At 39.5% G+C, this 17,045-nt stretch overlaps 1 protein-coding gene across 3 annotated transcripts in view; it reads left to right on the forward strand.

The window, feature by feature from the left end:
- Positions 1-16,352, forward strand: part of rxrgb (retinoid X receptor, gamma b) — a 27,556-nt gene extending 11,204 nt beyond the window's left edge. For all 3 annotated transcript variants that reach the window (XM_068319026.1, XM_068319023.1, XM_068319024.1), the window contains 9 exons: positions 7,071-7,306; positions 11,380-11,524; positions 12,395-12,574; positions 12,727-12,887; positions 13,612-13,741; positions 14,240-14,372; positions 14,797-14,888; positions 14,983-15,088; positions 15,818-16,352. In XM_068319026.1, coding sequence (XP_068175127.1) covers positions 7,071-7,306; positions 11,380-11,524; positions 12,395-12,574; positions 12,727-12,887; positions 13,612-13,741; positions 14,240-14,372; positions 14,797-14,888; positions 14,983-15,088; positions 15,818-15,965 — 1,331 coding nt within the window. In that variant the 3' untranslated portion in view covers positions 15,966-16,352. The remainder of the gene's footprint in view (positions 1-7,070; positions 7,307-11,379; positions 11,525-12,394; positions 12,575-12,726; positions 12,888-13,611; positions 13,742-14,239; positions 14,373-14,796; positions 14,889-14,982; positions 15,089-15,817) is intronic.
- Positions 16,353-17,045: the final 693 nt, after the last annotated feature.

Consider the following 17,045-nt stretch of genomic DNA (forward strand, 5'->3'; position numbering starts at 1 on the left):
GTGCCCCTAGCTGCTCTGACTGTTTGCTCTCAAACAGATGCTTGTGTTGGAACAGCAGTGTATAGATCTTCTGTGGTCTGTCTTGATTGTGCAGTGAGTGACAAGCCTGTACCTTATAGAGGCTCCTTTCTATAGAAGTAACTTACAGAAATGAAAATGCTACACCCTGTTGAGGCGCGTCGTTCAAGGATTGGCCTCTCTGGGCCAATTTATGCTTCCTCTGCTGAGCATGTTGGCCTCCTTACCATTACACACACACGCACACACACACACACACACACACACACACACACACACACACACACACACACACACACACACACACACACACACACACACACACACACACACACACACACACACACTCCTGTGGCAAAACTGCCAGCTCATCTGCTTTTCCCACCAGCTGACGACGTCAATGCTCTTTCAGCCCATAGAAATGTTTTTAGACCTGGAAGCAAGAGCTGATAGAGACGATTCACAAGCACCAAATATTGAGTTATCTATTTCTATGTCAATCAATTAAAACAAAGTAAGGATTCACAGAGGATTACTGAATAAATTGTTTTTGTGACACTCGTTTCCACCGACTTCCCTCAGTGGAAACGAGCCAAATACCGAAGCAGGGCAGTTACACAGAAAAATATTAATGATCACAAATAAATGTCTTAGAGGATGTTGGGAGAATGATCGATGAAGATAAAGTCAGCGTTTTACTCTATCTGTGGTTCCATTGCTCTGCAGTATTCATTCAGAGAATCCCAGGTCTCTTTACTGTGTTTTGATGGAAGCCTCCAGAGAGGCAGAGCTCTGGGCAGAGGTGTATACAGAGAGGGAGGTGGACTCGCTTGTTAAAACAGCACTGCACAGACGCTGTCATACATCAAGTTATTTTCAGATTAATGAATTTCAATATGTTTTGTATATAAAATAGCTGATGTGTGTCCTATTGTCAACTCCTTTTCTTTCAGGTTACATCAGTCTTCTTTTTTTCCTTTCGGCTTTTCCCTTCAGGGGTCGCCACAGTGAATCAGTCGCCTCCATCTAACCCTGTCTTCTGCATCCTCTTCTCTCACACCAACTACCTTCATGTCCTCTTTCACTACATCCATAAACCTCCTCTTTGGTCTTCCTCTAGGTCTCCTGCCTGGCAGTTCCAAACTCAACATCCTTCTACCAATATATTCACTATCTCTCCTCTGGACATGTCCAAACCATCTCAGTCTGGCCTCTCTGACTTTATCTACAAAACCTCTAACATGTGCTGTCCCTCTGATGTACTCATTCCTGATCCTATCCTTCCTGGTCACTCCCAGAGAGAACCTCAGCATCTTCATCTCTGCTACCTCCAGCTCTGCCTCCTGTCTTTTCTTCAGTGACACTGTCTCTAGACCAAACAACATCGCTGGTCTCACCACAGTTTTGTACACCTTTCCTTTCATTTTAGCTGAAACCCTTCTATCACACATCACACCTGACACTTTTCTCCACCCGTTCCATCCTGCCTGTACACGCTTCTTCACCTCTTTTCCACACTCTCCATTGCTCTGGACTGTTGACCCTAAGTACTTAAAATCCTCCACCTTCTTGATCTCTTCTCACTCTAACCTCACTATTCCACTTGGGTCCCTCTCATTCACACACATGTACTCTGTCTTACTGTGGCTAACCTTCATTCCTCTCCTTTCCAGGACAAACCTCCACCTCTCTAGCTCTCCTCCACCTGTTCCCTGCTCTAACTCAGGTTACATCATTATCAGCTATAATGTCGTGTTTTAAGAAACTGACTGTTTTTTATGACTATCTTATGACTGTTTTTGTTATTGGTGGATCTTTTTTTTCTGTTAAAATTAATGTCTTGAAAATATCAGAACAATATCTCCATCAAACCTTTTCTGACTTTTACTATACAAAAAAACAGCTGTCAAAAATCAGGAACAAGAGAATGAATTATTCGCTTTTTAGTTTAAGACAGATGATTTATGGGCTGTTCACTGGAGCGTAATGCTCACTTTGCTGGTCTGCTACTTTTAAGTAGCATAGGATAAAGGGTATGTTTGGAGTCAGAGATTCTGACCCTCTGCTGAAGGTCTCCTTCACGTGTTCCTGTTATTTTTGAGTGTAGGCAGTGCATCTATCTATAAAGTTGTAACATTGTGGGTTGCAGGAGTCAGAGGGGGAAAACAACACTGTAGCCTTGTAGGAAAAAGTTTGAAAGATTCAGATTTTTAAGGTCACCACAATATAACTGTACTGTGGTCCAACTCACGATGTGGGGTTGAGGCTGGCAGGTTAGCTGTCATTATTATTATTATTATTATTATTATTATTATATTATTATTATTATTATTATTATTATTATTATTATTATTATTATTAGTAATAATATTAATAATAATAATAATAATAATAATAATAATAAAAACTGATTTTGTGCAGGTGGCATGATGACACAGTGGGTAGCGCTGTCGTCTCACAGCAAGAAGGCTCTGGATTTGATTCCTTTCTGTGTGGGGTTTGTATGTACTCCTCATGTCTGTGTGGGTTCTCTCCGGGTTCTCTGACTTCCTCCCACCTCTAAAAACAGGCAGCTTAGGTGAACTGATCAGACCAAACTGACAGTAGGTTTGAATATGTGTGTGATTGGTTGTTTGTCTTTCCTGTTGTCCCACGATGTGCTGGTGACATGTCCGGTGTGTACCCCGCCTCTCGCCTGTAACCAGCTGGGATACCCTTGACCCGCAATGCGGAAAAGTGGCTGAAGATGAGATTATTACGATCCTCACGTCTTGTTTGTCCTAAGTTTAAGACAAGCTGCAAAAGGCAAGAAAACAAGCATTGGCGTCAAGTTTGTTCAGTTTAAAATGATACATTTGAGAGAATTATTGGTTTGTCCCTGTCAAAAATCAGCATATATTAAGATTAAATTTCTGTTCAACTACTGTGCTAATCTTTTTACTATTTCAGCTGGTAACATACCATCTGCAGCATTTAAATTGCCACCTTATACATTTGGCCCAAGCAAACAGAATACTTGTTACTTTGATAGCTGCAAGGACGCGTTGGGAAATTGTTGGTTGGCGTGGCGATGGCCTTGTTATTGTATCTCCTGCTCAGCACTTCTAGAATAGATTTGAATGAGCCCCAACAGGAATTTGTCATGCACACAAAGAGAGGGGTCAGTGCACAAAATCAGACACAGTACATGTTGTACAGCACTCTTCCATTACATAATCTACATATTTAAATAAATCTGCAAGACATAAAGATTGGAATACACTCCTGCTATTTTATATTTTTTGACCAAAGCAGTAGATTTTGGATGTTTCATTATAAGATACAGTGAACATAATAAAATGTGTAATCATTAAAGTTATTTTTAATGTTGTATATATTTTCTGTAACCTCATCTTTGTGGGAAAAATAGGGAGTCTCTGACACATATTTGTCCGGCAAGGATCATTGAAGCTGCTAAAGAAAGTGTGCAAGTAGGAAAGGGGGTCGATGCTATAACTACAGTGCTAAACAGGAAGTTGCACAACATCTGTTTCTTGGCATTCAGAGAAAGAGTGAATGGCCAGCTGTGTGTCTTAGAGTGTGGCTTCACGCAAAAGATCCTGCATGGAGGCAAACAATATGACATTCCTGTTTCCCAATTCTTTTAAATTGAAAGAAAACTCATTGAATGACTCAAAGTTTGCATTTCCTTTAAACAGAGCATATGTTTCTCATATCCAGCTTTGGACAAATCTAGAGCTGTGAAGTATTCATCCATTATCTCTCTCAAAAGAACATCTCCAGAGCAAGTTTGATAGTCAGTGAAACAGTGAAAACATTGTTAGTGAACATACGTAACTATTTCATAGAAGCAGAAACCAACAGACTTGTCTTTGTTAGCATGTTCTTGTGACAGATGGTGTGGGTGAGAAGAAGTTTTCAATTTCCCACAAATATTATGTCTTGTTTTATCTCTTCAGTAATGTAGAGGCAGTAAGACTGAGATAATGATTATTCCATACAATGGAGCAGTTACAACCTTACCCACAAAAAAGACAAACAGAAATGACAACAAGATAAGAAAAGAACAGATAAAGAACTGGATGTGACCCTAAAAGAGGTCAATTCACATCCAGTATGTCCCCATCATGGTGTGTCTTATCTTAATATATGCCATTGTTGTCATAGGAAATCTCAAAGTTCAGTGTTTGCATGGAAAAATATAGGAAGGGGAACACTCATTTTATCAATGTGGTTCTCATCCATCAAATCTACCAGTTAGAAACTATGGAACACAGAAAAATACATCATATACTGACTGTAAGAGAATGCAGAATGCAGAGCCACAGAATCAAGGACCTCGTTTACCTTATGGATCTTGTTATTCCCTCTATGTTCAGAAACTTTAACATCGGTGAACACATGAAGCAGTCAGAACAAGCCCTTGTCTCTTGATTTTCAAGTGATTGTGGGAGAAGATATTTCCTTTCAAACAGAATCGCCACCTAACATGAATTGAAAGTATTGAGTCAAAATAGGAGGATTAGATGCATAAACTGATTATCCATAAGGATATAACCTGCATTTCCTGTCATGTAACCCATGGCAACGAAGGAGGACTTGAACAGTCATCTGTAGATGCTCTGTTGAGCTGACAGAGAGACAGGAGAAATTGCTTTAGTTTGCATCTTTTAAAAAAAATAAACAGTTGCTGGTCTGTGCATGCACATTATGCCACTGACTTGTCCTGCACACATGAGAGCACATAAATGTGACATTTAAATATCAGTGGCATTGGGCCTAATATGTGTTTACGAGTTGGACAGAGGGCAATGATGCATAAATGGAAGCTTTTGATATTTAAGATATATGAGTGTTCACATTAGTTAAATGTTATTGGTGGATGGTGGCATGTCAGAATTCATCACTTAGCTTTTCCTCATAAAAATCCGTGACCTTAGTCCTTTCGTTGAGTCATCGTCAGCCCAAAGAGCTGCTGCTCACTGCGTGGGTCAGTACAATGGCAAGAATCAGGAATGACAGCCGGGCGTCCCTTGTTCCCCATGTTGTTCCTTACATGTCCATGCTGTATATGCATGTTGGCGTTTGTATTTTGTTTGATGGTGAATAGCCTCACAGCAACAGCACATGCATGAAATTACACACTGTGCCCTGCTTCCCTGATGACTGACGGCTTTTCTAAGTAGGTCATCTATGTAAATGCCAGCCTGTCAGTTTACATCAGTTGATGCAAAGCAAAGTCAGCGCCCCTTGACCGAAGTCAGACAGGCGTCCTTTTGTGAAGTCATGTTTGTAAAACTACTTAAAGACATATTTGAGTGTTAGTCAGCAATATATCCTCAGATTCTAAGGTGAATTTTAGAATTACTTTCCACCGCATTCATGTAGAAATGCACCATTTTTCATTATAAACCATCTAACTATACATTCAAGGAATCTCAGAATATCTGTGTGTGTCTGTCTATATTTATGTAGGTATAGATGTATTTCCCTTATCATAAAAACCACTCAAAGGTGTTTCCAGCTTGACATATGATTTGCTCAGGGCTGTCAACTTTTGGCGTATTTTGGACTTTGCACCAGGGTTGTATGAATAATCATAGAATCCGAAGCTGTTTAAGTCAATCCACTGGACGTTAAGAAAGTTCTTGAAGAAATTTCGTCTCTCATCCAAGAGACTTCTTCAGTTCTGAACTTTATTAACGTCCAGTGGATTGACTTAAACAGTTTTGGATAACCATGACCTGGATGACTGAGTACCTACACAGACATAATCATAGCATGAACAGGTGGAGAGTTCTTTGTGCAGCAGTGAGGGGTGCAGCTCCAGGGCTCTGTCCAACATACCCTCACCTACATCTGCTGGTCATTGTGTTGCTGCTGAATGCTGGATATAATGATGATAATGTACCATTATTGACCTGTAGCCTCCTTGCTGGGAAATGGAAATACATAATGGCACATTGTATTTTTGAGGGCCCAAAGAGGGACTGAGTCTGGAATGTGACTTTGGAGTGTTTTGTTGAGAAATTTTCACCCTAACCTTAACCCAAATGGTCCATCCTGAACAGGCTTGTTCAGATCAAGTCCTTCACTAATATATCAGACTTATACCTTAGATGGGTCTTGCCATTTTTACTTTGTAGCTGCTCAGCCCCTCAGATTAAAGTGTAATTGTCTGATGTGTATATTCTGGTGGTATTTTAAAGCTCAATGTATGCTTTCTCTTTCAGTCCTGCACAGAATTTAATGAAGTTTGACTTTGTGTTTGATAGCTGTCCTAAACCTGTGCTTCTTATCATGGGTTTCCTCAGTTGTCTTATTTTTTACTTTCTTACCTATATTTGAACCGTTCTTGTCATTTTACCATGTTACCTCTTTGATGGAATTTATGTTCTATACAGTTCAATTTAGTTTTTTCCAGTACAGAGGATCATCTTTGTCTTTGGACACTTTAGATTTGACAATGTTAAGTTAAATGAAAACTATTAATTGTGATAAAACTGTCCCTTATACTAACAGAGACAGAATTTGTACTCAGTTGTGCAGCCCAGCTGTTTCAGTGTCTTTCAGCACATTGTTTTGGTTGCAATCACTTGCTTTGTTTGAATATGTAACAAGCACTTGTTTTCAGCAAAACAGCAGATGCATAAGGCTCCCAGTTCTGTTACATCATTATGGGATGTGTAAAACAAGGTGGCTACACATACATGATAGCAAACAATGTATTTACTTCAATGCATATTTAATGCTTCATTGCAATATTTTGTTTCAAATGATAAAAGACTGTCTTTTTCACAATTCATGTTGCTAGTTTGAGGTTTTCTTATCTTAATAATGGAAAAACTCATAATAACAGTACAAACACATTATCATCAACAACCATAGTTGAAAAGTGACTTTTCTGAAAGAATGTCAGCAAAACCCACACATCAAATTCACGACAAGGTTTGTGATATTGGATACATGGGTTGGGATACATTACCCAATCAGCTCTTTGTAAATGTTTTGTTTCCTCACTCATTTTTAACATTTAGTTTCTTCTCCTCTAGATTCCACGGGGCCAATGAGCGCAGCCCACCCTCACGCCCCTCATATGGGTGGCATGGGAGGCCATCCGTCCGTTATCAGCACTTCCAGGCAATTACCTTCTGCTGTGTCCACCGTGGGTTCGCCAATGAACGGCCTGGCCTCGCCCTACCCTGTCATTACATCTTCTCTGGGCTCGCCCTCTATATCGTTGCAGTCTACACCCAACATGAACTTCGGACCACTCAGCAGTCCACAGGTGAGAACGTGTGGGTGTTTTGATGGTAATCATTAGGATATTCTCCTCATGTAACACCTCATTCATCCAAATTTCACTTTGTTTTTCTACTTGAAGAAATATATTTTTTATTTACTTGTATTTTTTTGTTGAATGTGACCTTTCACAGCTGCTTAGTGTTTGAAACATGTATTTATCAGAGATCATGCATATAAACTAGAAGAACATGTGAAGACAGCATTCCTCCACAAAAAAACACTTTCTTTTTAGTTCATTTGTCCTCTCTCCTAAGCTTCATACTTTATCAACACAGCTTCATTTTCAGCTTGTGGCAAGGGCTATCTGCACTGGTTATGCTACACTAACTGTGTAACTATCATGTTCTTCTTGATAGTGTGCCTCTCATTCTTGGAGTCTCTGACAGCCAACTGAAGGCTTAAGATGTATCCAGTGTATTTGACAGGCATCCCTTAGAATTCTTCTCTCCCTCCTACCCTTCTACTGACCTTTAAACTTCTTGCCCTAAAGGTCATCCTTGAATTCTGCATTGCTGCCATCATGGGGGGGGGGTCTTAAGTCAGGCTAACCATTAGCCATTTAATGGATAATTGAGAGAAAGGAAGAGAAATGCAACATTTTCATTTTCTCTGAATTTCTTCACTCTTCCTGACAACTCTGACTCCTCTTTTCAGTCACCATCAGTGTAAATTTATAATTGCATCAAGGCTATTGCACCCAAATTGACTTAATATTGAGCTTCTTTTTTTAATGAACTCCAAACTCCAAACACACACATGGGCGGGCACACACACACACACACACACACACACACACACACACACACACACACACACACACACACACACACACACACACACACACACACACACACACACACACACACACACACACACACACACACACACACACACACACAATGCTTCAGAGGCTGGATCGAGGCCGGTGCTGCAGGGCACACACTGTATTCATTGGTTCAATGACAGTATGGATCTGTGCCTTTAGAGGTAGTCAATGCTGATATGATTGCACCGTGTAACCATCAGGTTATTATGTCATCTAGCATCTCATGCCGTTTTCCATGAGTTAGCTGACGTTCAGGAGCAGTGGTCAGTTAACAGAACAGCAGGAAATTCAGTGTCATAGTTTTACGTCCACTCTGCTAATATTTATTTTTTTCTGCAATCATCTTGTAACTTTTAATGTTTTTAATGTACTGTATGAACTGAATTTACAAATGATTGACAAAAATTGACCATATTGAAGGAAGGGGTGTTTTTTAAATTTATTTATTTTACTTACATAGTCAGCTCCAATAAACCCCATGACCCGTCAACTCGGAAAAAGCAGCAGAGGAAATGGATGGATGGATGGATAGTTAGTTTAAATTAATTGTAAACAAAGTTATAACAGAATTTAATGACAAATAAATAAGTACATTTTAGAATATATGTTTCCAGGCTTTTAAAATAGCAGTCAATGAATTTTCATTCATTCATTCATAGATGAACAGATGACGATCGTAATTGCCTCGTTCTGTTAATTTTCTGAAGCCCATGCTGACATATTCACACTCTACCTTTGACATTTTTACTTGAATATGAAAGAAGGTTTTATTTTATTACATTTAGAAGCTGGAAGCGCTGTGTCATTTCTGCTAACATATATGATTTATTGTTAGTGAGTGTGGACTTCATTATCTATCAATCAGTTAGTTCTGATTTGACTGAAAAGAATCTCAATAGTGGGGAAGCATTAAAAGCCCAACTGAACCTTATATGTCTGAATAAGTGTGTTCTTCATACCGTCTGTTGTATAAGGAATGATGGTGCATTAATAATCCATATAAAGTGCTTGCAGCAGCATGTTGTCCCCATCTAAAGCAGCGCGTATGTTTGAAAGACTTATTTTTCAAGCCATATATGTGCAAAATTACTCTTTTGTGTTGGACAGTACGCTCCAAAGTAATGGCTGGTCGCCACTGACAAATGAGCACACAGTGGTCTGAATGCTCATGTGTGTGTGATAGTCTGACTTTGGGCCATCGCTTGTGGGAGATGGCGGTGGTGAGAAAGTGAATTACAACTAAAATGAAAGTAAAGTATACTGTCCTTTACTGCTAGAGTTCAGTCTGCCATTAGAAGATATTCAAAAGAGAGTGCACATTGTAAATAAGTGATAGGAAGAGCCTGAGGTGACTGTCAAAGATGTCCTATATGTCACGCTGCATCAAACATATAGGACAGGAGGCCATATGTAGGTCATATTTGTTGTTTCCACATGAAGTGCAGATGTTTCCACATAAACAACTAAACAAACAAAAATTTGAAGCACAAATATATATCCGGCCTGTCAATAGAGAGTCAAAGGGTACAAGGTTGATAAGAACAAGAGAGATATGTGGCAGTCAAAGGAGGCTGGACTTGTTGTTCGACCCCAAACATGTTTTAGCCTCGTTTTCTGAGTTTTATTAGCTCTTGTAAGTGGTGGAGAAGGCCAGTTATTTTAATTTCTTTAAGTCTCGTGGGCAGGAGCAGCATGGTGGGTGTGTCTAACACACACCAGCCAACCCAGTCCTACATCTGGCCCATCATGAATGACTCTGTGCACATTTATTTTCTTTTTTTTTTTAATGATAATAATGATATTTTTTACACATCGCTGTGTATCCGTCGTAGTGGTGTCTCGCACCTGCTGGAAGTTTGAAGCTATGCCTGCTGAGGTGAAGACTAATAAAATGGCTGTGTAGAGTTTGTGTCTTATCTTTTAGAATGCAGATAATTCAGGCTCTAATTCAATATCTGCTAATGTATTTCCAGTTTAATATAAAATTAGAGTCACCTGAAAATAACATATGCTCCTGACCTCACAAACAAATTGCACTACAAACGTATCACTTTCACGTATCATTCATTTCTTTTTTGAGCCTAAAGCTGAGGTTTTCCATTAAACAAATGAGTACATAGTTTATATGGATGAAATTTGAAAATTATGTGTAATGTTTGGTGAAGCTGTAATGTATCATTTGCCGACATGCTGCAGAAAAATTGACCACCTTCAGACATACTGTACTTTAAGATTTTGTTTTCATGAGATCATTTCTATTCCCTATCACAATGTTAATGAGTTTGGCAAACCCTGTGTGTATATGTAGTTTCTGTGACTTTTGCCACACAACAGTGCTTACAGACAGATGCAAAGATATGCTGACAGCTTTGTTCTACATCATCACATCATATTTTTATTGGGGGTAAAAACAATGCAGTCATGTCAGTGCTTCAGTTCTTCTCATTCTGCTATATGAGTTAAAGACTAACATGTGTGATGCTTATTATATATATACAGTACATGTTATATATATATGGAAATAATACATTTTCTAACATCAGCAGTACAATATTTGCTATTAATAGGATGATATACTGTATATTTTTCAGCAGGTCTATTTAGAAAACAAAAGAAGGTAAACTAATGGAATCACAAAGACAAGTAACTTAAACTTACTTGAAATTGGAATCCAGGGGAGTCCAGTTCATGGATCTACTTTAGGAGGGAAATCAAATGTTTCTGTATCTCGCAGCATCTGAATTAAATTAAGAAGTAGGCAGGTAGAATGATAATGAGAAAATGAAGTGAAAATGAAATTAAACCTGGCTTAAAGTAACCTTGTCTTAATGACAAACATACACACCTACACATGAGTGCCCTCTGCTGCTTGTGTCTGAGAACTTCACTGTCTGCACATGTGACTTCTCTCATTTGCTTACCCCATCAACAAACACTAAAAAAAACCTCATGAACCTCTAAAGCGTCAGCTCCACCCACTGACTAAGCATGTGATCACAGCCTGAGACACTTTCACAATGAAGCGTGTGGGTGGGGAGTAAAAAAATAAAAAATACTGTGAGTGAGCGGAAGACAAATTGTGAAAATGGAGGAAGAGGAGAGTGTCATGAAACAGCAAAACACTTCTCGCTCTTGCCCTCTCCTCCCTCCTCTGCTTTGTTTTGCTCATTCATGTCCGGCTGCCTCAGCTTCCACTCTTTCTTTATGTTCTCCCATCCTGTCATCTTCAGATCAATGCTATGAACAGTGTTAGCAGCCCAGAGGACATCAAGCCTCCACCTGGTCTACAGAATCTTGGAAACATCAACTACCAGTGTACCAGCCCAGGAGGAATGTCCAAACACATCTGCTCCATTTGTGGGGACCGCTCCTCAGGTAATGTCAAAGGTCAAGCATGGGGGAGAGAAAAGAGAAAAAGTAATTTTTACTACAATGGCATTGAAATTATAAAATGACTTAAGGTGAATAATCCATTATTTCAAAAATAATCACAATGCCTTGTTTGTCACTTTTTTTGAGGTAAACAATCTGTGAGGTGTTGATTTATGATCCTTAAATACATAAAATTAAGTTGACGTCCTGTTTTACCAGAAGTGTTTATTATTTTTTCCATGTAAAACAATAAATTCGGACAACCGCTGAAATTTGTCCACATTTATTGTAGCAGATAATACAAACAGTTAGTACCAGTTTTAATACCAGTTTTAATACCAGTTTTAGTACCAGTTTTAGTACCAGTTTTAGTACCAGTTTTAATACCAGTTTTAATACCAGTTTTAGTACCAGTTTTAATACCGGTTTTAATAGCAGTTTGTCAGAAAGTCACTGGCACTAAGACTCTTCAGGGAGATTGTGATCATGTTCAGACTCTGGTGGTGGTTTTGGCTGACGACTCATCAGTGGTAATGAAGAGGAGGGTGTGCAGAACAGCAACATAAGTGAACTACGGATACAGACAGAATCACATTCACAAAGCCCAAGTTTAAGTCTGTCCTCTCCAGTTCCACCTCCTACACCTACCATGTTTGTTCAGCTCATGGCCTCTCTCATGTTGGGGAAGTCGCCATGTTTCATGAAAAGCCTTACAAGTGGACTTGTGTGTAGCACTTGCATTATTTACGCATAATCTACCATTTGTAATGATAGTTAAACGTATTCTTAATAATGGTGGTTTAGCATAAGAGATTAAAGAGGCAGTTATTGTAGATCAGTACTGCTGGACTGATGTGGATTGTTTTTCCGCAGGAAAGCATTATGGCGTTTACAGCTGCGAGGGATGCAAGGGCTTCTTCAAGAGGACCGTCCGTAAAGATCTAACCTACACATGTCGAGACAGCAAGGAGTGCCTGATTGACAAGCGCCAGCGAAATCGATGCCAATACTGTCGCTACCAAAAGTGCTTAGCAATGGGCATGAAAAGAGAAGGTGTGTTGGAGACTGTTGGCTTCTTGGTATCATCCTGTTCAGTTTCAGGAACATAATATGCTACTAATATTAAAACCTGGACATCTATTTTGTTCAGGAAAATGAACCTGGGGTTTTTGGTCTTATGTGCATGTGTTTGTGTACTTGTGCAGCGGTACAGGAAGAGAGACAACGTGGGAAGGAGCGGGGGGACAGCGAGGTGGAATCAACCAGCAGTTTCACTGAGGAAATGCCTGTAGACAAAATCCTTGATGCTGAGCTGGCTGTGGAGCCCAAAACAGAGACGTACAGCGACGGCAGCCCAAGCAACTCTGTAAGAATCCCAGATTTGCGGGTGTTTTACCGTAACCGCTGAATGCTAAAAATATGCTGTTTAGTTATGTTGGTCTGATAAGTGGCGGCCAGAAAATATTTTCTGACCACCACTTATCAGACCAGTACACATTCCAGCTGAGCAAAGAAGCTCTTTGCTTATGTGAAACTGAGTGATGGAAGATTTTTCGGCCAAGAGAAATTAAATTCCGCCAGATTCAATCATTTGTCTGTGGTAAGTTAAATAAGGTAATGACAGGTAAAACAAGCAGAGCAGCTTTTGGGACTGAATCCAGGCTCTAGTGTCACTTCTTAGATTAGCCAATCTCCTGCTGTAGTAATCAGCTTTTGTTTTTTTCGTTGTTGTTCGTTGCTGATTTTGCCTTGAGAATCATTTTTCATCAAAAAAATGATCAATTTCACAGTGAAATTGACCAATTTACCATTTTCCAGGTGAATCTGCACGGTCTGCGGTAAACTCAGAACTCATAATGTTGAATCAAAAAGACTCACCTATGCTTGAATCTATGCTGATTGCATTAGATTGATCTATATGAATTAAATAAATTGTGTTCTTTAGAGGACATGTTTGGTAGGTGTTTATTAAGCCCCCTTGAACAGCGACAGCTACACCTGCTCACTGACTTGCTTCTCAGGCAGGTTCAGGTGTGGCTGAAGGAGCTCTCCAGGTCGGCTTGACCTGTTTTCTTGTTACTCCTTTCCAGACCAATGACCCTGTCACCAACATCTGCCAGGCAGCAGACAAGCAGCTCTTCACCTTGGTGGAGTGGGCCAAGAGAATCCCACACTTCTCTGAACTCCCCATCGATGACCAGGTCATACTACTACGAGCAGGTAGGTAAACACAACCCACTGTCCTGCAGCTCACTAAATCATACGCTGGGAGGAGTTCTATTAAAAAATATTTGCTCAATACAATTTTTAACTTAGATTACTAGAACAGTGACAGAAAATATAATCCCCAGCAGTGCGGTGTACAGTTTTTAGAGCTGCAACAGTGCTGACCTCTGCTGGTGGGAGATTGAGGAAGTAAAGACGCTGCACAGCAGAAAGAATTTGTATTTTTTTTGTTCGTTTTTTTTTTTTTGGAGGGGGGGGGGTGTTATTACAGCAGACTTCACCACCTTCATCTCATTTGCAACATCAACATCATCCAAAATAAAGGGCTGACGGGTAGAAGCCGCCTGGCTTGTGTAGTTCCCCCGTCAGCCTTTAATACAGTCAGAACACTGAAAACCAAATAATTTGTGTCATCTAGCTTAAACTCTTGAAGAACATAAAGTGAGTTTGAAATACATGAAGGACTCACAAATGTTTCATTTCTGCATCCAGGCTGGAATGAGCTCCTGATCGCCTCATTCTCACATCGCTCGGTCACAGTTAAAGACGGAATCCTGTTGGCGACGGGCCTCCACGTCCATAGAAGCAGTGCCCACAGTGCTGGAGTGGGCTCCATCTTTGATAGGTAAATGATAATGACAAAAATTACACACATTCAAAGCTGGTCAGTGGGACGGTGAGGGGGTGCCGTGGATAGTGCTGTTACCACATAGCAAGAAGTTTCTGGGTTTGTTTCCGCCTGAATGGCTGTTTGTCTTTTGTGTGACCCTTCAACGATAGATAGATACACTTTAATGATCCAAACTGGGGAATCCACCTTAAGTGGAGATGCTAGGGATTGAACCGGGGGCCTCATACATGCAAAGCATGCGCTACCACTGAGCTACATCCCCATGAACACGTATCCCATCTGAGGTGTTTCCCTCCTCTCTGGGTTAAGCTTCGAGGCCACAATTTTTAATTGTATATGAGGACTATATTTTGATGTTTTTCACCATCAATTGTCTCGATCAAAATCAATTTAATGTGATTAATTTGATCTCCCGCAGAGTCCTGACAGAGTTAGTATCAAAAATGAAAGATATGCAGATGGATAAAACAGAACTCGGTTGCCTAAGAGCCATCGTTCTCTTCAACCCAGGTCAGTTCAGCCTCCATTTTTTCATCCCAATAGAGACACTCTGGCTTTTTTAGTTTCATCAGTATAACATTTGTGCTAATTTTATTGCTTTCAGATGCAAAAGGTCTTTCGAACCCGCCAGAGGTTGAGGGGTTGAGGGAAAAAGTTTACGCATCACTGGAGTCGTACACGAAACAAAAATATCCAGAGCAGCCTGGCAGGTAAGAATCGCTTTACACTACAGAATGAATTATTATCCATCTCCATTGTTTCATTGCAGCGTCAAAGTTGTACATAGTAATGGTACAGACTACTCTGTACTACTCCACAGCTCTTCCAGTTCTTAAACCCTTTGAGTTGTAGTAGATTAAAAAATATAAAAGTATACAGGCTGATGGTGTTAATACTTACAGGGAATGGGAGCTAAACAAGATTCCACCTTCATCGTTTGCTTACCTCAATATACACTTTGACAATTGTAATTGTTTCCTGATTGGGAATGATGACCTACCATAAAAATAAAATACGCAAGCTGAAATATTTCTGAAACTTTCGTACTGGTCCATCGATCTCTTAGTTCTTTAGAACGTAATACCTAAGGAAAGCCTCAAGGATGTTTCTTCTGATTTTACACAAACATCCATTTGAACACAAGGATTGCAACAGATTACGCTGCAGTTCTATTTGGCAGTGCTATGAAAAGTGTGAAAAGTTATTCAAGTCCATCTTTCATGAGTTCATACCCAAGTTTCATAAAGTACTTTTTGTGTAATCTTGCTAACAGACAAAGCAGCAAACATATATATTGTTGAAAACTGGCCGCAATAATGGAACTGGTCTAATTGTAACCTGAGCAGCAAAATTTTTGTTCAATCAGTTTTTTATGTTTTGAAGGGTGAACAAGACAATGATTTTCAACATAACAGAAAATAATTATGGCACTGTTGTAGGTTTGCCAAGCTTCTGCTTCGCCTTCCCGCCCTGCGCTCTATCGGCCTCAAGTGTCTGGAGCATCTGTTCTTCTTCAAGCTGATCGGTGACACACCCATTGACACCTTTCTTATGGAGATGTTGGAGGCGCCACATCAGATCACATGACACCAGTAACCCTCTCCCCCTGTACATACTCCCTTATTGTCAACGATATGAAGATGGAATAAAGAAAGACTTGATTCAAATTGTAAAACTAAATATTTTGTACCAAGAAAAACATTATAATTATAATTGAATAAAAAATATTTTGAGGTTGTGAGGAGGATGGAATCATGAAACAGAGGATCAAGAACACAGACAAAATGGATTCTAATAGCATTTTTAACAGACTTTTGTAAATAGATAATTTCAGGTATCCGTTTTAATAGTGACCCAATGCAATTTGAAAATGAATCATTTTATTCAAGTGGAATTGTATAAAAACAGAAATCATTTTTGCATTTCTTCGAACTCATTTTAGAATTCCTACAGAATAAAATTATTTAAAACATGTCTACGTTGTTTGTGTCATGTTATGATAAAGCATATCAGAAATTCGCCCGCAGAGAAAGATGAAGTACCTTTTTTTTAGGCCAGTGAAAAAAGTTGTTTAGTTTAATGATATTCTGATGCGTCCATGATTTGAATTGTTAAATTTTTTTAGATTTGAATTACATTAATTTTTCTTTTTTTTCTTCCATTTTATCTTTGATATTCTGAAATCATGTTTTCATTACAGCTTTCTAAAATGTACATCAATAGTATTTTCCATCTGTTTATATTTTTGTTTTATTTGACAGGGTAAAATAACCTGCAAACTTTCCTTAGGTTCAGAAACATTCAGGACGCCTCTCTCCCTTCTTAACAGTTCCGGTGATTGGCCACTAGGTGGCGACCGCAGCGAACATTCGTTCATGGCTTTGATACAGGACGTGCAGATTAAACTATTATCATAAAACACATTATTAATTATGACCTTTGAACACTATATGTACAGTTGGCTCCTAATGTAAAAAATGTAAACAAATAAACAACGTGCGTCGGTGATGAAGTTTAGATATCTGCGTGGAGGAAAGAGAGACACAGAGGAAGACAGACCGGGGGAGAGAGACAGACAGTAGAAGACAGACAGGGTGTGATGCACAGACAGGATAAGTGAGGAGTAGTATGAGGGCTTGGGTACCGACACCTGCACATGGAAGCAGC

The sequence above is a fragment of the Antennarius striatus genome, chromosome 7, assembly GCF_040054535.1.
Source record: "Antennarius striatus isolate MH-2024 chromosome 7, ASM4005453v1, whole genome shotgun sequence".
Taxonomy (NCBI): Eukaryota; Metazoa; Chordata; class Actinopteri; order Lophiiformes; family Antennariidae; genus Antennarius; species Antennarius striatus.